This window comes from Manacus candei, unplaced genomic scaffold (genome assembly GCF_025592945.1).
Source record: "Manacus candei isolate 608988 ecotype Guabito, Panama unplaced genomic scaffold, ASM2559294v1 h1tg000052l, whole genome shotgun sequence".
Lineage (NCBI taxonomy): Eukaryota > Metazoa > Chordata > Aves > Passeriformes > Pipridae > Manacus > Manacus candei.
The window spans coordinates 1784654-1811594 of record NW_026138100.1 but is presented as its reverse complement, the minus strand read 5'-3'; the positions used below and the strand labels follow the sequence as shown (position 1 = coordinate 1811594).

General features: G+C 37.0%; 1 protein-coding gene across 4 annotated transcripts in view; it reads left to right on the top strand.

Annotated features, from left to right (window-relative positions):
* SNX9 (sorting nexin 9) overlaps window positions 1-25289 on the top strand; it is a 61283-nt gene extending 35994 nt beyond the window's left edge. For 3 of the 4 annotated variants that reach the window (XM_051801564.1, XM_051801562.1, XM_051801565.1), the window contains exons 6-18: window positions 671-824; window positions 2261-2345; window positions 2864-2989; window positions 3275-3392; window positions 6086-6216; window positions 7021-7124; window positions 9148-9251; window positions 11936-12013; window positions 17661-17737; window positions 18683-18772; window positions 20183-20297; window positions 21736-21827; window positions 23205-25289. In XM_051801564.1, coding sequence (XP_051657524.1) covers window positions 671-824; window positions 2261-2345; window positions 2864-2989; window positions 3275-3392; window positions 6086-6216; window positions 7021-7124; window positions 9148-9251; window positions 11936-12013; window positions 17661-17737; window positions 18683-18772; window positions 20183-20297; window positions 21736-21827; window positions 23205-23252 — 1322 coding nt within the window. In that variant the 3' untranslated portion in view covers window positions 23253-25289. The remainder of the gene's footprint in view (window positions 1-670; window positions 825-2260; window positions 2346-2863; window positions 2990-3274; window positions 3393-6085; window positions 6217-7020; window positions 7125-9147; window positions 9252-11935; window positions 12014-17660; window positions 17738-18682; window positions 18773-20182; window positions 20298-21735; window positions 21828-23204) is intronic. The other variant, XM_051801563.1, reaches the window with a different exon arrangement.
* Window positions 25290-26941: the final 1652 nt, after the last annotated feature.

The following is a 26941-nucleotide window of genomic DNA, read 5'->3' as shown; positions in this document are numbered from 1 at the left end:
TACTTTATTAAAAAAACAACAGAACCAGTTTCCTAGTAGCACATTGCCATATGGGTAATCTGGACACTAAAATAATAGTATTTTTGAAAATGAAATACATTTTTTTAAAATCAGATCAAAACAGACACATGAAAGTTGTATGGAAATCTGGCAAACCAAAGTCTTGTGCATACATGATCTATTCTCAGGCATGTAGTTCATCTTGCATAACTGGAACTTTTAAACATCCTTGAATATTTGCCCTCAGGCTTGTGAAGAAGTAATCTCTTAAATACTTAATTTAAATAAGTGACTAACCTTTCAGAAGGCTTCTCTACTTTTTGTAGTAAAAGCCTAAATTAAGAGGTGAACCCATAACTGGGGAATGCTAACCTGGATTCTGTGAGTATGGAACCCATTGAATTAATCTTAAACCATCATCTTTTCTTTCTTATTTTCTTTTTCCTTTTGCTCTCCCTCAATGGATTTCTAGTGTACTGCTTTGCAGGTTGTATTTGGTGAGGACAATGGTAATTGAGGAGGAATCATAAAACAGAAGGCTGAACTAGATCTTAATATATTTACTTTGTTGATTATTTATTTGAGTGCTGAAGTACCTGGTTCTTCTTGTGAAGAGAAATTATTTAACTTTCTCCTTTTCCCTATCCCCTTGCCCCCTCCTGTACTTCAGCAGCTGCTGATGACGATGATTGGGATGATGACTGGGATGACCCAAAATCAGCTTCACCGTCTTACCTTGGTTACAAGGAAACTGAGGCATCAGAGGCTGGGGGGGTCCAGCGTGGAAATTCTCGTGCAGCTGCTATGAAGTTACCACTTAACAAGTAATTGAAAATGCAGGGGGAATGTGTATATATTGAAGAGGACTGGAATTTGTCAAGATGTGTAAATGTGTGACATTCAACCTTCTTGAAATATGCAATGTAAATATTACAGTTTTGGGTTAGAAGAGAAGATGGATTTGTAGTTCAGCATACTCCCTGAGTGATCAGAGGACACGACAGATCCATGAAAGCTTGAAAGTACATGACAAAGTTGTATAATTTTTCAAGGTGTTATACAAGCAAAGGACCCTTTCACAATGTCTGAACTTCTGGACCTACTGGTCTCTAAAATGTAACTGTCTTTGACAGTTTGTGTTCTTAATGAAAATGAAAGGTGATGGATGTCTTATCCATGCAGTAGAGACTGATCAGAGATGCTGCCCCAGAGTTCCTGAGCAATTTGAGTTTCCAGTGGGAAAAGGTTCTGCTCTACTGTGTATCATCCAAGTTGATTCCTCAGCCACAGAAAGTTTGATTATTATATAAAAATCTTCCAGTAGCATCAAGCTTTGTCAGGGCTATACTAGCATTATTTTATGTTACAACTTAATGTTTGTTTTCTAAAACTACTGTTACTCTTAGAGCTACTGTGTAGTAATCTCTAAGTGGATAAAAGCAGAGTGGAAAAAATCTTAGAATAATGGTTCCTTGGGTGTGTAACTAATATCAACTGTCTCTTCATGACTATTTGTTAATTTTGTTCATCAGTGGGGTTTTTGTCCAATGTGCAAGAGTAACTCTGCATCGTTGTGGCATCTACTTATAAACCCAAAAAAATGCCTTATTTAAGAGTGTTATTTGTCTGTGAAGTAAGTCCCATTTTACTCCTCATGTTTCTGCAAGCAGGCAGTAAGTTGGCAATACTTCAAGGGCTAATTATCTTCCTAATTAGAAAGAGCACTACAATTTGCTTTTTATAAAGCTTTTTATAAGACTTCAAGGACATTACAGTGATTTTTGTGCAGATTTCTTTCTAATCGGTGGATAAATGATTTGAGATAACTCGTTGATAAATCTGCTGTTTATCATTCTTTCAGAGGTTTTACTTGTCATAATATGAAATCTCAGGTGCATGAGCATCTGTGTGTGTGTGTATTTTCAGAGACGGTGGGCTGCAGGGGAGTGACAGATGTTACTCTGTGTCTTCCTATTATGTTTGCTCTGATGGCCTGCAGAGCTCAAATAGCACTTTGCTCTGGAAGAAGAGGCCCATATTACACACACATACGCACAAAAGAAAAAGCTGCATGTCAGTAGCTAAAAGTTTTCTGCTTTTTTCAGGGCAAATTGTTGGTTGTTAAAATAATTCACATTAATTCTTTTCTATACCTGAGAAATACTTAGGGGTTTTTTTTTTTCCCATAATGGCTGGTAATTCTGCATATGTCAAATGAAAGATAATATGGAATAAACTTTTCACTTCATTTTATTGTTAGATTTCCTGGATTTGCAAAACCTGGAATGGAACAGTATCTGTTGGCAAAGCAGCTAGCAAAACCCAAAGAGAAAATTCCCATAATTGTAAGTTGGGGACATGTGTGTAATTTTTCTGTGTGGGTGGTGTGCTTTGTTTTGGGACTAGGTTTTTTTATTTGTTTTTTCCAACTGAACTTTTAGACTCAGGGTTGCTATATGTATTTGGGTCAGAAGAAACTGACACTGAACATATAATTAGAAATAGAACTGTCATAATAAAACAGGTAAGTGTGATAATGATGATGGTGTTTATTATTTTCAGTACTATGGTCAGGTCGTTTTCTGATCTAAAAAACAAACTCTTCTGGATATATGCTGTTTTGTGAAATGTGGTTGAAATAGCCCTGGAATTCATCACTCCTTTGCTATTTGGGAAATTTTTGCAAGATAAGCTCAACTATGGTCAATCATCCCTGGTTGCAAGAAACCCCTCTATTTCTGGACTCTCAGTCTCTCACTGAAATCAATGGCAACTGTCAAATGAAGAGAGAAGATATTTGTCTCCTTGTTTGCAGCTTGTACAACATGATATATTTAAAGATAATATTTGCTATTTCTTACAGATTGGTGATTATGGCCCCATGTGGGTGTATCCTACCTCTACATTTGACTGTGTGGTGGCAGATCCCAAAAAAGGTTCTAAAATGTATGGTCTCAAGAGCTACATTGAATACCAGCTGACCTGCACTGTAAGTGTATCTGAAACAGGATCTATTGTCTTGCAAATATGTGTCATTTTTACACATAAATAATACAGTTTGTGTGACTTGGTAAGAGCATCATAAGAGTAAGTGGTAGTTGTCATACTTTTTTTCCACAAAGAGTAGTGCTTTGTTCTAGCATTTCAAGTTCATCTGTAATAAGGCTCTAAATCATAAATTGTATTTACATTCCATGTAGTTACCATTCTGGTCATGTTTCATGTCACCATCTGTAGATGTCTGTCAAAGTTCAGAGCTGTGTTTCTCTTACAGAACACTAATCGGTCTGTCAACCACAGATACAAGCACTTTGACTGGTTGTATGAGCGGCTCCTGGTTAAATTTGGATTAGCCATTCCAATCCCTTCTCTTCCAGACAAGCAAGTAACAGGTAATACTCATGGTTGTGAATTCATGGAATGGGAAATAAGGAGATCACTTTTTTTAAGGTTCAGTTATTTCTTACTGTTTGTTTTTCCCATTACTTTTAAAGAAGGTGTCCAAAACCCCAACCTTTCATCATTCAAAATTTACGATGAATTGTTATGGCAAATTGATCATAAAAGATCAGTACTAAGAGAATAATTTCAGAAGTCAGGTTTAATTATGTAGTCCAGCGATTAAAAAAAAATGGTAATTAAAAGCAAAACAAAACAACTCTCCCTAATTACTACATAAGATAATATTTATTATTGGAGAGAAGAGATAACTATTTATGCTGCATATTTGCTGATTGTCTGGACAAATGTTTTTAAGTGGGGTTTTTTGGTCTTTTTTTATTTTAGGGAGGGGAAGGGGTACATTGTGTTTTATTTTGTTTGGGTTTTTTTCTTTTACATTTGATTGCACATATGTTACATTGTCAGAGCTTTGAAACAAAGCTCCCAGAAGAGAGGGAGCATCCCCACACAAACTGGCTTTTTCACTCAGAAGTGAAATGTTGCAGTGTTTCTCCTCTTGCTTGATTTCACACTTGATTTAGAAAGCATCTTTCATTTGTATAGCATTCTGCTCTGGTTTGATGTCAGTTCAGCTTGACCAAACTCTCTGAAGCTTCTGGAAATCCTTTGTTCTGATTTCAAGAAAAGTGGGATTGGACCCTTTAAATGCACAGAAGTTCAGTCATTGCAATAGAATATGGCAATGCCTATGATTTTCAGAAGTCTCTGGCTTACTTTCTAGAAGGACATTCTAGAATGCAAGAAAAGAATGGACACCTGTATAGGATGGAATTGCATTACTTTTGCCTATTTCCTCTTGTATGTTTTCTGGTAAGAGTTTTTATACAGTCTGTAAGACAACCAGCCAAAAACAAACATACAAGTGCCGGCATGTTGCCAACCACGTGGCTGTGGGCATCACTGAAAATGCAGCAGCTCTGCTGTATTTGAAGAAAGCTAAGCATTGATGAAGTTGCTGGGATAAATGCCGAGGAAACTGAAAAGTGAGGAAGTGACTTCTTCCCCTTAGCCTCGTGTTTAGAATTGACCAGCATTTTTATTTAAACATGTGCATGTGGACTAAAAGGAAACCAGAAGACCTGATGGGGTCTCTAGATTTCGTTGTTACTGTAACTTAAGAGACTCAAGAGTTTGGCATCACAGTTAAATGTTGCCTGTGGATTTCTGTCTTCTGGAGTCCGTGGGAGAGAGTAACTTCCCTTGCGCTAAAAATGAAAAGAAAAGCATGTCTCTTTTTTTGAAATACTACAGGGATACTCTGGGGGAAAATGGTGCTTATCTTTCACTGTGTTTAGGAGGCTTCTTTCCAAAGATTGTCTAGAGAAGTATTTCTGTCTGTTGGTCTTGAGGAAACAAGACTCTTTACAGACTGACTTTGTTAGGGTCCTATTTTTGCTGCTGCTGATATACTGAATGACCAGCATGTAATTTCCAAATGTTACTGTTCTGTTGCTTTGCATTCCTTGCACAAATGCTGTGGAGATTTCTGTATAGGTTAAAGATGAAATAAAGTATTACTGAAGGGTATATAATGATTTTTTTTTTTTTTGCTAGTTTGCAGGAAAAGGACCCATACCCAAAGTTCATTTTTCATTAGTTGTGTTCTTTATTTGCTAGTGTTGCTAGTTTCCATATTTGCAATAAATATAAATAAATAAATAAAACCAAACCACAAACAACTCACCCTTGTAGAACTGCTGCCATAGTAACTATAAAGTAGAATTATATTGAAAGAGTACATGCGTTCAAGGCTTGTCATCTGTGCTGCTATGGAAATTAGAAGAGTTGGGTGCTGGAGGATTCTCTCATTCCTTTCAAATACATCCTATTCACTGTATGCTTTAGAAGTCTGATGTCATGCATTTTTTAAAATTATAAAGGATTCTCTCAAGAAGACAGTTTTTGTTAAAACTAAAAGGTTCTTACAAATACACAGTGATGATGCACTACTGGTTTTTAAAAAACTGGTTACTTTTTTAGTTTGTGTTAAAAATATCTTTACAAAAAACTCAGTTACACACTCACATGTATGTAGACAGTTTATGCATATGATTTATTGAGATTTTTTTACTTTTTCCCCAATTTACCTATATGGAAATATATTTATAGGACGTGCTGCTTTTTTAAATCTGTGATTTGATTTTAACAGTCTAATTTCAGTGCTTTGTAGCTAGTACATGACAACTTGTAAAGTAATTAGCTCCTTTTTCTTCAATGTTTGAGCCTGACATTGACCATGAGTTTACCAGACTGTATCAGAAAAAATATCTGCATTCCAAGACTGTGGCTAGTTTCTCTCTTGGTCATCTGAATACCTAATTTTTCCATCCAAAAGTTTATTGGGTTTTTTTACCCAAAAGTGTATTTGAATTGTGGGTGGATGTTATGTTTTTTTTATATTTCATGGCAGTCTTAAAAAGGAGGACTCTTGGTCAGTAATGACTATACTGTAATTTAAGGTTGTTCTGATTTGTCAGCAGTATTTCCTTCTTGTAAGTTCTGAGTCATTAAATGGTTAATAACTCACCAGATGAATTACAGGTTCTGTTTCAGTTTAAATTAAAGAAAAAAAATTGAGGGTGCTAGAGTAGAAATGTAATAATTATTGTTCAATATATAACAGGGCGCTTTGAAGAAGAATTTATCAAAATGCGTATGGAGAGACTGCAAGCTTGGATGACGAGAATGTGTCGCCATCCTGTTGTCTCAGAAAGTGAAGTTTTCCAGCAATTCCTCAATTTCCGAGATGAGAAGGTGGGAGATAAAAAAGTTCATTCACAGACTGAGGCACTGCTGTCCCCCTCAAATTTCCCTTCAAACCAAGAGTTCAGCTCTGTAGTTGCCGTGTTTGCCTCATACTGCCCCTGTGGGCAGTAGTGACAGGCTGGAAACTGCTGCATTTCCTAACTCAGCTGAGTGATCAAAACAAGGCATAAAGTTGCTCATGTGAAATGCTATATACCATTCCAACAGAGTTGTACTCTTCAAAGTAGCTTTATTGCCAGTCTTTTAAGGGACAGTTTGTGTCCTCCATCAGAGGACAGAATAATACATAAATACTCTTTTGACTGTTGCCTTGCTCTGTCTCTGCTGGATTTACTAATCACTGTGATCCTCTGAGTGTTACTGCTCTGCTAACAAAAGCTACTTCATAGTAGATCTAGGTTGTGTCTGATCCTATATGGTATCTAAAAAAACCCCCTCCCTCAAAACCACAATTTTTCACTGAAATGGGTTGTCAAAGCATTACGCTGCAGTCTGATATAAACAGCCATTTTTTTTATTACACATACACATATTTTATTTTATACTTTTTTTGAGAAAGAGGTTTTAATATGTTCACTAAATAATAAATAAAGTAAATAAACCTTCAGTAAATAACGGTTTCTTTATGGTTGAGCTCCAGCTCGGTTATAAATGAGGAAATAAACAGGAAAACTCTGCTTCTTTCTCCTCAAAATAATCACACTTCTAAATACACATAGATCTTGCTGAAAGAGTAAATTATCCAATCTGGTCTTAAAAACCTCTTTTGTCTCTTTTTTTCTTTTTCTTAAGGAGTGGAAAACTGGAAAGCGGAAGGCAGAAAAAGATGAAACTGTAGGAGTCCTGATCTTTTCTACAATGGAACCAGAAGCTCCTGACTTGGATATGGTAGAAATGTAAGGTGGTTTATTTTTGCATGGGCATTATGTATCTGGGTATACAACTGATACTGAGCTAATACAAAACTCAAATAGTAAGTGTGCACACATATCCATGGATTTGAAGAGATATTCATCAAGGCAGAGCTGAAAAATTGTTTAAATATGAGATTTTCATATCAAGCCCTCCAAAGCTTGGTGGAACTCCATGTGATGTCTCTTTGACTTCAGTGTCAGAATACTAAACATAAAACAATTTATGTAAACCTAGTTGATGGAATAGAGTACTATCATATCCTACGGAGTTATGTTTTATATGGCTATGGAAGAATATTTTGATCTCTAATGCTCCAACAATAGAAAAAAGTGGTAGACTTACCAAGTAGCCTAGGATAACTGTAGGTGGACCAATAAGGAAAACAGTGTTTCTGTAAAATAGTTGTATATATTGCACTCACAGTATGATTCTAATATCTGTAATCCATGGAAAGCTATTAAAAATTAAAAGTGATTTAAATTACCAAATTTCATTTTAAATGGGTTAATAAATTTTTTGAGATATCCTTCTGGAAGTTCAAATGGATATATTTATTTTATATATGTATATGTTGTACACTTCTTAATGTATCGTTCTCTTGGTGATAGACCTTCGGGTTTCATAGTGCGAAAGATCGGATTTATTCTGCAGCCTTTATTTCTCTCCTTTAGGCTTAATAATTTTTCTTATAAGATCTGTAGTATGCATGACACGCTTTGCTTGCTGTTGTAGAACACAGAAACTTTGTGTCAATAAACTAGATAGAAGTTTTTATAGTAGCAAAGCAGTAATGTACCTACAACTGGAAATATCGCAGCATAGGCTTTATCCAAGTAATTCAGTGCATATTAAGACAGGTATAATAGCTCTGTGGTAGCAGATCTGTACTAGTTAAAAACATGGACATTTTTAGGTCGCTTCCACTTTGAACATGAGGATTTCAAACTTGACTACTTTTCCTAAGTGATGTGGTTTATGTATATCCCAGTGGCATAAAAGCTGAAGGGGTGAATGAGAAGGAAGATTTCATGCATAGGGTTTAGGAGAGAGTATGTACTACATACAGAACCCTGGCAGAGAGCGACCAGCATATGGTCTGCTAAACAGTTTGTCCTCAAATATGGAGGGGAGACAAGCAGCCTGTGGGGAATGCTCACCAGAGGGTGTGGGTTCCTGGCTGGGGCTGGCAGCCTGGATTGGTTCTGAAGACCTATTTCCAAGCGATTGCAGGGGTGGCTGTAACGTCTCAGATGTCCACATGTTCTAGTGCCTGGGAGTGCTCTTAAAAGTGTATGAGTGCAGTTGAAAGCCATTACTCCTATAAGTGGGCAAACCGTCTTGTCCAATAATTCTTAGGTTCTTCAGTGCAAAGATACTATTTACTGAAACAATTTTTTTAATACTTTGACAGTCCTGTGTCATCCTGGTTTTGGTTGAAGGGTGATAATCCTGTGCTGGTTCATGAGCTTTTTCTGTGATCATGATACCATAAAGTATGAAGTACAGAAAATTAAAAGATGTTTTGCTACTGGGATAAGGGGAGTAAAACAAGAGTCTCTTGGAAAGCCCAGGTGCTGTTTCTGTGCAAATAACTCTTTGTGTAGGGTTTCCAGCTGAGGAAGGAAGTGCAGGTGGGGAGGTGAGAACCTCTTAGTTGGTTGGGCCACAGCTGGAGCTGCTGCCGAGGCTCTAGGGAGTTGCTCAGTGTCACCTTGCTATGAAAGCTGTCTCATGCTGCATTTGGCTGAGAGTATTTGTAAGATCTGATGCAGTTTAAATAATTATCAGTGAAAATTATAAATGCTTAGTTTTCTTCTGTAGAGTTCACAGATCGTTACTGTGTACACAGAGCTGTGTTAATGGAAAATTGAAGGAATTTATTTATTTCTCCGATATGTTTTTAAGACCTAGTTGGCACTACTAAACATTTCAGTATTGTGTTTAAAGTTAGCATTATGCATCTATTAAACTGGTTTTTGTTTCTGCTTTTTTAAAATGCCACAGAGAACAGAAATGTGATGCAGTGGGTAGGTTCACCAAAGCAATGGATGATGGAGTTAAAGAGCTGCTGACCGTGGGACAAGAGCACTGGAAGAGGTGTACAGGGCGTAAGTGTCCTTCTGAACTCAGCAGTCATTTCTGTCTTGATTTTTCTCTGGTTGGTTTGGTTTTTTGTTGTTATTGTTGGTTTTGATGTCTATAATTCAAGGCACATCTTAAAACTAAAGGAAATCCTAAATTATAATGAGAATTGTGCAGCATTCTGGCTGCTTTCAGTGTCTGTGAGTATAAATTGTGCAAGTTTTTTGTTGCTATGTTTGATGTGGGTTTTTTTGTTGGGTTGTTTTTTTTTTTCTTTATCTCATAAGAGAAATATCTGGTCCCTGCCCATAGGTTTAAAAATATTCAAAGTTAAATAATTCTAGCAATGTAGCTAAAGCCCTTGTAGGACGTGTCCACATATATTTGTCATTTATCTACATTTTAGTGACATGGGCAAAGTAGACCTGTCTATTTGATGAAATCATAAATAATTGCATCTTATTAACCCCTTATTTAGGATTATTGCATGCCAGGAGGAGTGATTTAAAGATGAAATGAGTTTAAGAGAAAAAGAAAAGAAAAACCAACTTGATTCTAACTTAATCTTTAGCCCAATTCTTTTTTTTTCCTATCTTGTCTCTTCCTTCCCACAGATATTTAGGGTTGCAGAACTTCAAGTCCCTATGACTCTGCCTGGGCTCTAATTTCCTAGTCCACAGCAGTGTTCAGTGTTTGTGGCCACCACAAGGCAGCTATTGAAAGGAAGCAGGTACTACAGCTGAGGATCATAATAAGAAGCACTTCAGGGCAGGCTGTAGTGTCTGGCAACCAAAGATCTATCACATAAATCTCCTTAATTTTTTCCCCCTCCTTTTAACTCCCACAAAAAAACATTGCCCCCAGACTTTGGAGTAAGTACATCTCCTGAGTTATCTTTTTGCCTCTTTCTAATCTAACACTGCAGTTGAGTATCTGGGGCTGACCAGAAAGGATGGGAAGTATAGAAGCCCCATCTCTTGTGGCAGTGATTACAGTAGACTTGAGCATCTATAGGATGTTAACTTTAAATTATTTATGTTTCCCCACTTTGAATGAGAGGGTTTCCTTCTACATGTCACTGACATTCCTGCTGGTCAAAAATAGTCTAACACATTACAGAGCTCTAACATGGTACAGATCTTGCTTCATTAGGAAATTATATTGAGAGGAAAGTGAAGAGCAGGGAAGGAATAAGGTTCCTCAGATGAGACTAGAAAAATGGTATTGCTTTGCAGTTATAGAAGCAATGATCAAACAAAGGGCTGGCTGTGACTTGTGCTTACAGTAGAAATTCAGTATTATTTTAACCGCTAAAATCTTCCTACACTTATGACACTAGTGCTTAAGATATTGAATGACTCTTCTAATACTTACAGCTATTAATTAGTTAGCATAAATGCAGTAATACAATTATGACTGTGTCAAAAAAATTAACTTTTAATTTCCAGACGTTCATACTGAATACAAAAAAAGAGACAAGTAAATTGGGACATGCAAAACTGAAGGATTTTATTAGTCTCTTAGGTTTTAAGTTCCCTGTCAGCTCTAGTCCTGACTCTTAATCAGAAGTATTTTTGGCACTTCCTGAGCCATAATTACGTGCCTTCCATTCAATGATATTTAAAATTACTTGCAGTGGAAACTTCTTAAATGCAAGTGAAAAGAAACCAATCTTCACTAAAGTTTACAGTGGGAATTCAGTAACAATTTAATGGCTGATAAGAGAATTCTAGTAGTCTGAATTTTACTTGTTGTATAAGACATACCAGTTCTCATAAATAGTCTAACTTCTGGACAAGAGCTTGATCAAAGATAATCAATAAAATTATGTAGTTTGGGGGCCTTGGTTTTTGGTTTTGGTTTTTGTGGTGTTTTTTATACCACACAAAGGTAAAAATCTTCTGTAAAAATCAGGTTGTAATTAATGCTAGGGCAGTTAAAAACCTTCTATTTGCTTGAACAGTGTACCCTCTGAATACAAATATTTAATAAGGAAATCCACATCTACTTGGGTTTTTTTCTGCTAGCATAGGTAGCATATAAAAAATTGCTTTTGCTTTTCAGATTGCTTTTTAAGCTTCTGGAGTGGTGCTATTCAAAGTGTTAATAATGAATGCATTCATAAATCACAGCTGATTGAGTTAATTGTGATGAAGCAATTTATGCATGCATGTTCAATAAACAGATTATAAAAACAATTTTATTATTCAGATACTTGCATTAATTTTTATCCCTAGATAATCTTCATTTCTGGTGCCTTTAAATATAAAATTCATGATTTGAGGAGAGTTTAGACATTATAGATCTGCACAATAATCTCTTCCCTTAAAATCTCCATATCATGTTCCTGCACTTCCCCTCTCCCCCCATGAGGGGGAGGGAAAAAAAAATCTCACCAATTGCTTAGGAGGACAGAGCTAGGAGTGCAGTGAATTTTTTTTGTTTTCTAATAGCATTCACACACTGTTCCCCTAACTGTTTGTACCTTTCAAGAGTACAGATTGCAATTGCTTTATCCAGTTTTGTAACATGTATAGCAGGGGAGGGGGTAAGAACATGATTGTAAATGTGTCACTAGAGGAAACATGAAACTTATTTTTGACATCTGCTTCTATCAAGTTTTGGAAATGCTGCAGATTTAATCTCACTTACCCTTATGGGTTTTTTTCTTCTGTTTCCCCTCTTTTTCTTATCCTTTTCCCACTTTCAGCACTACCCAAGGAATACCAGAAGATAGGAAAAGCATTGCAGACCCTGGCACTGGTCTTCAGCACTAGTGGATACCAAGGTACTTCTATAGCTTCATTTGTACTTTAAAAGAGGTATTTTAATTATATCATGCTACTTTTTTTTTTTTCTGAAGACCTTAATGCTTTCCTCTTTGAGCTTTAGATGTCAAACATGATTCCGGAAAACATATTGAAAACTTGTTTCCCTGTATATATTATAGGGTTTTCATATTCTAGTTTGCAGTCTTGTTTTCTCTCACTGTATAATCATGTGGTGTGTTAGTGGTGGTGGAGAAGTTTAGCTTGATCTTTTAATATATAATCTGGTCACTGACCTCACTGACAAAACCTGCTGTAGCATTTTTTGTGATTTCAAAAGGAAAGGGAAGAAAATAGTTGTCACAGAACTATTGTGTGACTTCATGATACAACAACTCCACATGAGAATGGAAAACTTATTACAGTATTTTGTAATCAATTATGTGGGCTGGAGGGTTGGCTACTGTAGCCTTTTCTTGTCCTTCACCCTTGCTTCTCTTCAAGAGCCCTTAGAGCCTGTCATCTTAGGTATGAAAGTTGTGGGAGGGAAAAGGAGGGCATCAATTGCTCAAAGTTCTCCTAAAATGTAATCTTTAGATCAAACTTCAAATCCTGCTTTGATATGTTAAGCTTTGCTGATGTTTTCCAGATAACTGGAAAATATTTCCTCATATATAGAGGAAGCCTATTGAGTCAGTTTCCTCTGGAATTCTCCTTTCAAATGTGTTTGGCTTTTGGGTTTTTTTTCTAGACTTGATAGCAAATTTACTCTGTTCTAAAACCTTATATGTTATAGCGTAGAGGCTTCCTGAAATGTTTCTGTCTTTGAACTATTAGTTGACCAGTACTTACTCTGATTACTCATTTATCTCTTGCTTTGTACTCTTAAAACATTTTACCCCATAAACCATGTATTAAAGTACAACCTTCTGAAACTCAGATTCTCTGTGGCTGGAAGCATTGGAAATAGGCATAGTCCCTGTAGTTTGCTCTCATCTGTGTCCTGTTCTTCAACAGGATGACTGCTTAGTTAGAATTGGAGCACAGCATATTGCCTAAAAAGTTACTTTTGGATGTGAGAATGAAGTAAAGGATTTGCATGGTTATGTACTCTTAGCATGGGTTAGAAAACTGTAAGTCCTAGCTGGATGGAATCTGCAGCAAGAATTCTTGGAAAAGGACTGAAAATTGCTTGAGCTATGGCACACATTTTTTGCCAGGGTAAAGGGAAAACAATATGGCTTAAAGCAAGGATACAAAATTGCAGATCAGCAAGTGAAGGAAAGCTTCAATTTGATTTCCAGCATCTTGGAATGGTATGAAAAAATAGATCCCATGATGCTTGAGAACAAGGCAAGGATGTCTCTTTGCTGTTTGCTCAGTTGTGTCTGGTTGCACCCTAGTATCTTGTTGCAGAAAGTTCCCTTCCCACACATGCCTTTGCTCTGATTCCATATATTTTGCTCTTTTCAATAACTGGTATACCAGTGTATTTTTTCTGAATTAATAATATATAGGATTCTTTATTTTTTAATTGGAGTTCCCAGGAAGAGAGAGCAAGTACAATGGACATGTGGCTTTTAAATATCTTCATCACTGCTGCCTTCACTTTGTCCTGCCTGCTGTTCATGTACAATTTCACTTGATCATTCCGTGTGGTACAGGTCTGTGGATTAAACCAATTCTGTGCAAGAGATGTAAACACCTGGATTTAAACCGATAGGATGCAGCTTTCCTGATCTCAGTATTTAAAAGAGGGCACATTCCTTCAAATGAAGAAGTAGTATCTAGGCTGAGTATGAGGTATGATTTTTCTGGACCATCAGTAAAGAGGAAGAGCTCATTCAGCCATGCTTAAAGGCACTCAGTTCACTTTCTGTTGGGAACTGAATCTCTTCATCGTTGCCTTTTGGTTTTGGTTTGTTTGTTTGTTTTGAGGGTTTTGTTTGTTTGTGGGTTTGTTTGTTTGTTTTGAGGGGTTGGTTGGTTTGTTTAAATACTAGAGTTCCAGAAGTTCAAGCATACTGAAGATTGCAGCGACTGATTTGATGACACAAACACTTCCAGCTACCTATAGCTGACTTCTGACATACTGAATACACTGTTAGTTGGTTCATTTGCATAGTTAGGATGGGACGTATCTACTGTCCTCACCACTTTCATTAGTGCTGCCTGTTTGCTCTGCAAATGTCTACTGCCTTTTCTGATTTCCAGCCTAAAATGTTTAAGACTGCACCAGGCAAGATGCACTTGTTAATCTGACTCACACGAGCTCTTTTTCTCGTGCTACAGAATGAGCCTTATCAATTAGTTGCCAGCCACAGTGCATATTAGCAATCTGTCCCCAGTATTTGCAGAGGCAAAGGTACCTTTAAAACTATTAAGGACACATTGAGAGGTTCTGATTTAAATTATCCTTGGGCCTATATACTGTCCAATTGGCTTTAAGAATGTGTGTGTGTTTGGCAAGTATGATCCTTGTCTAAAAATGCATATTGGACAGCACCAGAACATGCCTGGAAGTGTCTTTCAGCCTGGCAGTATGTTGCCTATCTTACTGTATCGTATGATGCTCTTAGGTCAACACAGCCTTAAATAGCATGGCTTCTCGTTTGCAGCACCAAATCTGGATGAGACTTTCTCCTATATTAAGAAAACGTGAATGATGGGTATGCCATTCAACCATAGTAAAATCTCTTAATCCCACATCACCCCTCAGGAATTCTGTTAGGGTGTTACATGCAAGTTTCACTGTCCTGCCAGCTAGCAACAAGCAAATCTTGCCTTAAGATCTTCTTGTGTGCTAAACTCATCAGTCTGAGATGTGCTTATCAAGAAAAATTTTGCTGCAAGAATTTGCTACCAGTACATCAAACTTTACAATTTTTTCATTGAATTATATTAAAACATGCTTTGAAAGAGAAGAAAACAAAAACACTTATTGAAAAAAAAATTCTGCTGTCCCAGTCAAACCTTACAAATTATTAGTTCCCTCAATACGTCTGGTGTATTCCTTCAGAAGTTATTATCCTTGGCTTTTACAAAGCAGTTGAACTGCTAAGAGATGCTTTATCAAACATCTCCAAAAGGCTTGTTATAGTTTTGCATCTTCCTTCATCTCCTTGTGACAGTATGCAGGTCTGTAAACAAAAATATCAGTTTCTCCTTCCGGTTGGATTAAAATATCTGTAGAATATTACTGACCATTTTAACTGTTCTTTTTATAACTACCTTCGGTCAATGCTTTTAAGCCCCCTCTGTTTCTTGCACACTGGCATAATTTTGTTATAAATGCCAGAAGTGCTTGGGGCTTTCTACTTTTCTCTTGATTAAAGAACCCCTGACATCCTGGTATACCCTTTCACTAGGACTCAGCTCAGCTTTCGTGGTTTGAGTTAAGAAGCTGCATCAGTTCAGAAGCTGAGAATGCTAGAGACTCTTCCCTATCCAATTAACAAAACTCTGACCAAAACCCATGCTGAAAAAGTAATTGTGAGCAATCTGCTGCTGGAATTCAAGTTCTAATGGATGGCCATGCAAGTTGGAAGTGGTATCTCTGACAGGTGGACTGGTGTAGGGAGTGACCTACACAAGTGAGCATGGCATGACACTGCTGATAATGTGTAACTTGACGGGTGCTTCAGGTGAGAGATGAGCTCTGACTCTTTAAGAATGCCCCAGCACTACCCAAAAAAGAGACGGTAGAACAAAAGGATGCAGCTTGAGGAGCTGCAGAAATTTATCTACCACTGGTGTGCCTATCTATTGTTGGGATCCACTGTTTGGAACAACTTTTAGGTATACTATCCCTTAGCCCTACTTTTGGAGACATATGAATGCCTCTGCTAGTAGAAAAAACTCTTAATGCACCCTGTGCCTTCTACAAGCTGGTTTTGTGCCCTGCTGCCCCAAATGAAAGAGGATCAGTGTTGGGAGGGTGCATCCAGATTCCTTAAAGCTCCAATCTATGAAGGTTCCTTGAGTCAGCTCTGCACAGAAAGGGAGGATTTTCTCTTTCAACTTAAATATACATGCTCTTCCTCTTTCTTTTTGTCCAGATAGGAAAAGTCATTGTCTTTTACGGTATTATAAAATGAACAGCATCATCTAGACCAACCTGGCTTCTGACTCTAAATCCACCCCATGTTTTAACGCAAAAGCAGGAGTTACTTCCAGGTTCCTTCTGAGCAGACACGGGAATTGTGAAATACTGAATTATTTAAGCCTGCTTGAAATAATGAAATTGATCACCTCCAGGGTTTTTTTATTATTTTACAAAAAAGGCAAAGTTATCTTCTGAATTATTTACCTCTTAGATCTCATAATGGGAATTTATGGTAGTTTTAGTTTTATTTTAACCTAATAGGCTCAAATAGGAGAAAAATAATGATTTGTTTAGCAGTGTTTTGTTACTGGACTTATTAGTTTTTAGGATCGGTCACTTTCCCTCAAAGGTTTTGAACTTTATGAAACCAGTCTAATGGAAAGTAAGAATCAATTGATAGACCTGAAGCAACATTCAGTCATTGTTTCCTTTAGGACATGCTAAAATGAAGGGATCCTATATAATAAATCTCTAACATAGATTAAACCATATGTTATAGTAAAAGAAGATACTAATGTTCAGATTAATCGTTAATGAAATCGATGGTAATTTTCAGTGAAGTCACTGATTAATATCTATAGAATAAAACCAAAACGTTCATAAAAGACTAACCCCTGCTTAATATCAAGACATATTTTTTTCTTAAACCGAAGTTTGATATCTGCAAACTATACCTTCCCCTTTCTACTCTCTACCTCAACTTGCTTTCTGTACCGTTGACTACATGCTTTGGACAAGCTAAAAAGGATGGAAAAAGTCTGTGGTCTTTTGGGAAAGTGAAGTGGCACGAAAAATACAAGAATGTAAGGCTTGTTTCCATCTTTGTCCCACATAGTATTGTCCTGTTAGTAATACAGTGTTATGAGTGCTTGTGATGTTGTCTAGCTTAGGATTTGTGGTGATGTCTGTATTGTTAAGTGTAGATTGTTGGGCCCTTTGATCTCTTTTGTATGATGATGAAAGTTAGAAACTCACTCTGAAAGCCAGTGATTTTTACAGACCTTGAAAATTTTATCTGAGATTTCCCTAAAGGGTCAGAAATCTTGTTGGCAAGGAAAAAAATTACTCGAGCCTCCTTCTGCTTATCTGCCCATTGACCTATGGTCCAGCACTCTTGGAGAGCTCAGGGATAGCATCACTATTTTGTAGGGCATTGTGCAGAATTGACTGCTTATAAGGTATGAAAATCATTTACTAAAAATCAGAACATCAGGTGTTCTTCAGTTTTGTTAGCTCATCTTCTCTTGTCACCCTCCTTATTCTTCCTTCCTTTCCATTCTGGTACACTTCTGTTGCCACATATGGGGGATTATCTATGTTCTTAAACTACAAAAAATATGAAATGTCAAAGTAAATAGTGCTAATACTGTGTTAGAACTTTCATTTTCTACAGTTTATTCCTCCTTTAATATTTTTCTAAATTCTTTATTACTGTTGGTTGTAAAAGGATGGCAAGGTATTTATTACTTTAAATAAACTATTTTGTAAATTTGCCTTGAATCAAGGCAAGTTTCTTGTTGTAATTGACTTACTGTAATTTGAACATTTATGTTTACTTTTAGGAGAATCTGATCTCAATGGAGCAATAACAGAAGCAGGGAAAACCTATGAAGAAATTGCCAGTCTTGTAGCAGATCAGGTAGGAGTATTATGAATGCATTGGCATACTGTGTACAAACATGTCACCTTTTGGATGCTTCTGACTTTTTTTTCTCTTCTGTTAGAACATAACTGCTAGTGCTGTAGGCCAGTTAAATGAAATTGCTATTAACACTTTCCAATGCACTTTCATCTTCCTTTCTTCACTGCTTCAGTGTAGAGGGGATGTGATGTGAGGGTATTTCAGTTGGATCAGAAAGCCACATTCTGGTTTCTAAAATACTAAAATGTTTACTTCCTCTTTAAATATATTTGTTTTCTGATGTCAGTGAGCTGCCTTTGTTACTGATACTAAACAATGATTAACCAAGGATAGGGTTTCTGCCTTCCCTGTGCACTCTCCAGATGTCAACAGGATCCAGATCTTGGCTGTGTTTCATTGCTTTGACATGCAGTTGCTTGCTTCAGTAAAAATCTATCTTAAATAAACCTTGATTGGTGTTCAAGTAATAAATTGATCTTTAGTCTGTTAAGCTTAAAGTATCCAAAATGCAGATCCTGTTTATCTCAAGGTTGAGACAAGATTCTTAAAACAGCTTTCCTGGTTGACAACTAAGAAGATGCACCTTTGCCTGTACATATTTGTATATGTAATGAGATTGTACGTGTAATGAGGTTGTATTGGTAAGTCATCTTGCTTGAAAATTTAAGGCAAAACCCCTCACTTCATAAGTTAGTGTTGAGTAAAACAAGGAACGGAGGTATCTGCTCACTGATGCTCAGTGCCTTTCTCTAAAAGCCTTATATTTTAATAAAAACATTTTCATATAAGAAAAACTTTCAATAAACAATATTTTGGTTTGGTTTTTTTGTATTCTTTCCTTCCTTTTTTTCCCCTTCACCCTTTTTTGCCATCATAGTTTCTCTTCTGTGATTGTTAACATGCCACAGACAGTTTTACTAATGCTTATACTTTGTTTATTAGCCAAAGAAAGATCTTCACTTTTTGATGGAAACGAATCATGAATATAAGGGATTTCTCGGTTGCTTCCCTGACATCATAGCAGCTCATAAGGTATGTGAAGAGCCTTTCCTTTCAAGGGTTGGGCAGTAGGGACAGCAGCAAAAGTGGTGGTCTGGTACACTGCATTTGTGCTGCAGCCTGGCCCCTGTTTCTAGAAACACTAAAAATTCTGTGAAACTGATGTGTTGATTTTTAAAATAAGAAGTACTTAGAGGGGAAGGAAACTAGAACTTCTTTCAAGATTTGAGAATATTATGACTTTCTGCTATAAGAGAGCAGTAGAAGCTTCATGACTTTCTTCATGTCCCAGTGTAGTGAATAGCAGTAGTGTAAATTTGTAATATTTGAGTCTTATGTGATGGTTGATACTAAAACCATACCAGTATTGTAGGAAAACTTGTGTACACTTACATGGCTGGCTTACTGATATGTGATAAATAATCACGCACTGCCTGGAAGCTTCTTAATATCAAAAAACCAGACTAGGGCTTCTGGAGGAAGAAAAAACAAACAAACAAAACAAGACACCAGCAACAAGAAACAACCACTTGTTTCTCTCTAATACAAAAATGATGCTGTCTAGTTTTGGATATTGTGCCTTTTTTTTTTGGTCTTAGAGATCTCCTTAAGGTCATGTGCCTGCTGTAATGTATTTCAGGAGAATAAAAATTGTGAAGTATTAATCAATTACACAAGTATGTGCTTGTGGTTTTTTTATCACTTGAAATGTTAAATGTATAAAACTAAAACATAAGAACATAATTCTGAGAGCAACAAAGAAAAATGCATATCAGATTGTGTATTCTTTCTTCAGGACATTTACAGTCCCTCATCCCACAGAATCATCAGGGAAAAATACCATAAAAAGAGGAGAAATGTTTTTAAAGCTTGAAACATAAACTTACAGCCAAGAGACATGTAAATAGGTTCTGCTGAATGTTGTTTGGCAAAATACATTGTGTAGGGGAGGCGTATCTTTTTATGCTCGCTATTGACGTGATACAAGGATTTTCCTAAATTGATGATTATGCATTGCAATGAGTTGTAGTCTCTTGAAAAACAGTTTATGTTGCCTCATCTTGTACAATGTGTAAATAAGGTTCTTCAGACATTTGATAATTTGAGGCTTTTGGATGTCATTTATATTGGTCAGCTGTATTTTGAAACTTGGTCCTTTTGTCCTTTTTGTATATACCCTTGTGCATTACTGCCTGAACCAAACTCAATTTGCTGATGACTATTCATGCCTGTGTTCGAATTCACTTTTTGCAAGGACTCTTGAAGGCAATGAAGTGAAATAACAAACTTTGGATGAAAATGTGAGAAGGCAGAATCAGTCAGTGTGTGTGTATATATATGTATAGCATGCAAACTCAAAATGTGGCTAGTGGTGTTTTAGCTTACTACAGAGACCTCTAAGTTGACTACTGTTTTAATCTTTTCTGCATTTGGTTTCTACAGGGAGCAATAGAAAGAGTGAAGGAAAGTGATAAGTTAGTTGCAACCAGTAAAATAACGCCACAAGACAAACAGAACATGGTGAAACGTGTGAGCACCATGGCTTATGCACTACAAGGTAAACCAAATTTTGAGCTAAATGGCAAAGTTATAGACCTCTGAAAGACATCTGTTAAGTAACATACTTCGAAAGAAAATCTTTGTACTGGAATAAGAGCTAGGCATGGGTTGTTTGTAGAGCGGTTTTTTTGTAACCTGCTTAGATTTTCTTGAATTGCAGTTATTTTGCACCCCTCCCCCTCCTTTTTTTTTTTTTTTTAAATCTCAAATTGCTATAGCAAAAGATACATGTTTTGAAAATGCAATTAAAAAATCCCAAAACAACTGCCCCAGGCTGATTCTTTGATTTTGAAGTGATAATGTCTCAAATTAAAAGCATTGACCCTGGTACAAGAAGCAGTTCATCGTGTGCAGAGGTGTTTTTCTGACTCATGGTTTAGTCAGATGATTCAGTTGAGTTTCATGTTCTTGTGAATAAGATTTTATTTCCTGGATGTTCACTGAATGAATTTTTTCCTCTTTAGGTTAGAGGTGTTGTAAATATGAGATGCAGGACACCGCACTTGAAAAACCAGGAAAGTGAGGAGTCAGGGCTCAGTCCTACAGGATATCAAGCCCTTAAGTGCATCCTTTTATTGACTTCAGTGAGATTACTCATTGCTGAGGGAGTTGCATCTTTTTTTAGCTGGCTTAAAGCCAAGAGTACTCAATATTTTATGTGACAAAGTCAGAGTAGCACACAAAATTGATTTTAAAAACAATGAAGAAAACTCCCCACCCCCTTCTTCCTGGTCACAGCAACAGAAGAGGATTGTGCTGTATACCTGGCAATTGTGGAAGAGGCTGTTGGGATGACTTTTGCAATCTAGAATATTTCTTCTCCCTCTATTGATATCTCAAAATATATTTTAACTTTTTCTTTCAGCCCTAAGCTGTGATCTGACAAGAGATGTAGAAAGTGATGTAAGGTGTTACGGATTCAGTAATGCTGGTTCTCAGGTATCTGTTGAAATAGCCTCATTCGAGAATGGGTCAGACAGTACTGGCTGTATCTTTTTTTATTATTATTATTTTGAGCTGAATATTTACAGCCGTGGCTTATGACTTGATATCCATACCCTTGGAAATCTGAATGTCCTAGCCAAAATCTGTTGGAAACACTTCAGGAAAGAGCAGTTACCTCAGTAGGAGAAAATTTTGCTTGTGTTTTTTATTGAATTTTTCTGCACCTGAGTACTGTAATACAAGAACCTGTCTTTGTCCAGGAAGTGTCCAGATTTTATCAGTGCGTAACCGACACCCTACCAATTTTACAAACAGTTCCATTATAACTTGATTGCTGCAGGCAAAACAGGTTGTGGAAGCATGAGAACAGTAACTGTGCTGGCAGGGCTGGACACTGAGTCTGTTGCACAGTTACCAACCTGAACTGAGTGCAACTGTTCCTAATTACAAATGCTTCTCTAAAATAATTTGTCTCCTGGGTCTCATTGCAGCTGAGATGAATCACTTCCACAGTAACCGGATTTATGACTACAACAGCGTCATTCGTCTCTATCTGGAGCAGCAGGCACAGTTTTATGAAACGGTAAGATGCAGTATTTCAGTGCTGTTTTCTTGGAATGTGCTGTGCTGCTACTTTTGTAAGAAATACTCACAGTGCTTAATCCATCTTTTTGTATGAGCCTCTCCCATAGAGCAGATATTTGAAGAATTGTACAAAAAATTGTAAAAAGTATTGTTAAAAAAGCCACATCCCAAAGAATGAGTTAAAATAATATTTTCCTACAGATACTGTCCTAGGTACATGACTATCATACCTATTAGAACTAAAAAACAGTCTTCAGAAACATTATTGTTGACAGCTTAAGGGGTTTTTTTCAATGCCATTACTAGGGTAAAGAATTTTAGTTCTCTGATGTGCAGTAAACAAGGCCTACTGCACTGAATATAACAGTAAAACATTTGAACAGAACTTTCCTCTCATAGGATGGGAGCAAGAAGGGAAGCTTCCGTGATTTAAAGCCTAATGTACACAAGTGTGGGGCACAAGGGACAGGAGGGGTTTAGGTGACATTCAGTATGTTAACATGGAGCACTCGGCCTACAACTCTTCTCATTCCTTGTGCTTTTATAATTAAACCAGAAAATAAATTTTCTTATGTGGTATACTGGTAAAACATGCAAGTCTAAGTGTGCTGGAAGCTGACTTCTATCATTTAAAGGAGTCTCATAAATAACTGGTTGTCCTTCACAGCAGTAAAATTTGTCAGTGGGACTTCTGAGGTATCTTTAGTGGACGACAACTTTAGGTCCCCATGAGGTCACCTTGCTTACTTTCTCTGACACATCTGATGGAGGTTAGGCATAGGTTTCCCCTTACTTTCTTTCAGACTCTTGTCCAGTCTGTTCCGACCCTCCTGGTTGCAGCCTCACCAGTTTCCTTCTACCACTCCTCTCTCCCCCAGTACCTGTTCATATGTGGGATACTGGCTACCATGAGAGCTGTGGGAACTGCACAGAAGCTCTGTTCTGATATTTCAGCCTTGTTTCAGTAGGGAAGTGAGTTTCCTGAAAAATCTGGCTTTGTTCCTGTAGCTCTCCTGTGTAGTGCTGTGCTAGTTAAGCAAATAGGCAGGATGACAGCCCTGCCTACAATGCTTTCTCCAACACAACCTTAGTAGTGAAGGTACAAAATGAGCAAGGCAGAAAGTGTATATATGAGAAGGAAAGTCTTTATAATGGAATGCTTTGAGAGTCCTACATACACATCATCATCATGGCTAGGCTTCGCAAACGAAGATTTGGGAAAGGCTCTATCCACATTTGTTACATACTCAAAACCTGCAGTAAAACCTGCAGTTTTTCATCAAATGAGAAAACAATTAATTTCTTACTCTGCAATCATATTTCTGCACAGTGTAAAGTAACTACATATTAAATATGTTGTGTTTCTTTGTTTCAGATTGCACAGAAGCTGAGGCAGGCACTCAGCCGCTTTCCTGTGATGTAGAGGATAAGGAGTAGTCAACAATAAAGAACAACTCCAAAGTGCTTTTCTGATGTGGGGGCAATGCTAATAAAAAGCCTTTGCTAAAAAGAAAATTAAAAAAAAACCTCCAAACCTGGAAAAAAACCAGAAACAAACCCCAAACAAACAACCCAAGAAGAAGAAGAAGAATCAGTTGTAGAAAAAAAGTGTTATTTAAATTTTACTTTATCAGTCTAAATCATAAGATAAGGTGTTCTTATCTTGAATGCTCTCCCATTTGTATCATCATTTAAATAAAAACAGCTAGATAATGCTGTCAGTTATAGGGATCTAAATTATCAAACTGATGTGTTGCCATGGACTTACTGAAGACTTCTGTCTATTAGATGTTCTTCCAAAATCTTGTAATCAACATCAGAGTTATGCATTTGTATCCTTTTTTTTTAAGTGGGAAAGGAGACAAACTTGAGAAAATGAACTAATAGTATTATATTCAATTGACCTCTCTAGCAATTCAGTAACCAGGAGGAATTATATTCGTGTATGTTTCTGGCACATGTTCATGATAATCTCCTGAATGAATGTTTTGTTCTTAAGTTTTGCTTCCCATATGCAGCCATGGCACATCGTTCCAATTATGACTTCTGGTATATATAATTCATTCTTCCCTTTCTTCTTTTTCCTTCTAACTAAATCTTGTACTTGTGGCACACCAACTCAGAGCTTATGTCAGGCTCACTCTTTCTCACTATGCACTCTCTAAGAAGACAAAGTACAAATAAGGAACGAGCCATTCAGGAAGATGTGAAAAACAGTTTCCCATACCAGCACTTTGACACCCCCAATGTTATGTCATAAGGCACTGGTGTTCCTTAGTGCTGTACAGGGCCAGCTTCCCCTCTGAGAGTTTGAAGTGTTTCAGCAGAGGGGACACTGCCACATCTAACAACAAATAGTAGAAGTCCCCAGATTCCAACTAAGCTCAGGTCTTTGTGTAGTGGTATGGTATGCTATTGGGTCGGGTTAACTTTTCGTTGCCCTCTAATGCAAACTAAAAGGTGGCAAAAGTACTGAATAACCACATTAGTTATCACACAAACTCTGTGCTTTGATCATCCTCCTTTATCAGTGTCCTCTTTCATACCACTGAAATACCATTTGAGGCCTTGGCTTTTCACAGAATCAAACCAAAAAAGCCACCACCACCTGTGTTCACAATGGGCACCAACTACAGTAATTCTTGCCATAGGCAAGCAGGAAAGCCAAAATGCAGTTTTGCTAAAATGTGCCTAGAAAATAAACATTTTAGGAAAGAAAAATCCTAAAACAGGCATTTTACCTATAAGCCATTCTAAGTGATGGGTACAGTCTGCTGGTTCAATAGTTGCCTTACTCTGTTTTGCGTTGGTGTTACTTTTGTATGCTAGAAGTAAAATCTGGGTCTGCCTGAATAACCTGAAACCAAACCAAACGAGACTAAGCCTAAGTCTTTTCAGTGTCACGAGTTTTGTTCACATTTTATAAACCTTGTCTTTTTCTCCTCCCAATTTTAGTTGTTTGCTTCCAAAATTCCATAGCGCGGTGTTGTTTGATACAGCCATTTAAATATGTACAAATTGTAAAGAATGTGTATAAATGTTTTACACCAAATGTAAGATCTGCTTGCATGTAGAAGCAGCTTATATAATAAATTGTTACAATGTGTACAGTAAATTCTGAAATCACTTTTTCAAGCCAGCATTTTTTTAGTATTTGTATATTCACTTTTTGATAATGAAATCTTTGTAACAGACTCTTAATTTGGGAGGGGGAAGGGGAGTTCTTCTTACCAATCTTTAAATAGCTCCATATGCACTAAAGTTGAAGGTTCTTTATCTTGAATAGACTGTTTTGGAATCTAAGTGTAAGCTGTGCATTCCCAATGCAGGGAAGCTATGACAGTAGCAACTCTGTCAGATAGATGCAACATTTTGGCAAAAAAAAAAAAAAGAAAAACTGTTTAAAGACTTCTAGTAAAATGAAGTTAAACTGATAATAAATATTTATGTATATCCACCAGACTATTTTATCTTTTTGTTTGGAATCATCATGTTGTTTTTTAACAGGGTGAATGCAGTATGAGGCAATTTTCACCAGCATACACATACTGGCCAGCTGAGGAATGAGAAAGCATCCATGTGTCTTCCATAAAGCAGGCATCACAACTGGATGGTGTAATAGTGCTAGTGACTGCAAACCAGCAAAGGCTATGCATATGTTTTAAGCTTTCATTATTCAGGTCAGTCCAGCTTGTGGTTGATGGAACCCTCCTGACTGCAAATAAGTAGTAGAGCACAGTGCTACTGTGTATTCCTGGCTTTGTGTATTCCTGGCTTTGTGTTGGCATGGTGTTGACCCAGAATAGAAATTTGATTGTCTTTGATATTTGTTTTTTAAATCAGACATGAATAGTAGCATAGTTAGGTTTAGTGAGTTGGGGGCAACAGAAAATCTGCACGCTGAAGATGCAGTCATTAAACAAGAATAACAAGGTAGCATAAGACTTGAGTGATGCCCTCCTGTATTTTGTTTGTCATAGCTGAATAATTAGTGTCTGGAGCATCAAAAAGCATAAATACTGTTTCCTGGCTTATTTTTTCCTTCCAGGGTGAGGCAAACACTAGCATTAGCTCAGTGACTCCATAAAAGACATCAAATGCCCTAGCTCTTGGGTTTAACTTTACATTTTAATTGCTTATTCCATTACTGCTACTACATTCAATTTTAAACCAATAAAAATGTAGCTCTACAGAGGGAAATGCTACCTGTATTTCTTGTTTGCAGTTAATCTGACATGGGATTAGACTGCAGCAGCAGATTTTGCTACAGTGGTACGGTTTTGGAGGAGTACTGTCTACTGCAGTAAGAAAGTATTCTTTAATGAGGCCTAACTTTGCATGAGTACTGAAATTTTTACAGCAATTTCTGTTTTCTGTGACAAGGTAGTTGAGAAAATATGATCATAATATACACTTCATTCTATAAATCCTAATTAATATACATCAATTTTATTGCTACCAAAACTAGTCTAGTTCAGTCTGTTAAAAGAGTAATTCAGACTTACAACCTTGTAAAGAGAGAGATGCAGCTTTTGTGCTATGGCTTAGTTTGACGTACACCAAACACTCTGCCAGTTAGGTTGGCCAAAATTACTCCCTCCATAGCCTCATGGTGTGTAGTCGTCCCACAGCAAGGAAAGCATTCACTAGGCAAGTGTCCTGCTACTGCTGCTTCTGCATTTCTTAGTGCTTCTACTAAGGCCTGTGAGCATGCACCACGGAGAGGCCACTTAGTGGGGTATGGGGGGGTCTTTAGTCAGTTGTTTTTTCCACTCTACATATTTTCCATATTTTTCTATAACTCTTCTGATAAAATTAATGCTAATAACTGGTATAACAAACAAGTACAGAACAGAAGAGGTAATCACTTGAGCAGAAAAAAAGCTGGTTTTTTTTTCTATCTAAAGAACCCCTAACAAGAACAACTTTACAGAATTAGAAATATATGGACTGGCTGGTGACCAATCCACCCATCCTGTAGCGTGGCAGTATCAGTTACACCCATGCTATTTTAAAGAATATCTGAGTCACAAATACACAGACTTGGATTAGCTGGGTTTGGTTTTATTTTTTTTTTTCTCCTGTGGCTCTCTGCACATGAGTTGTGACTCT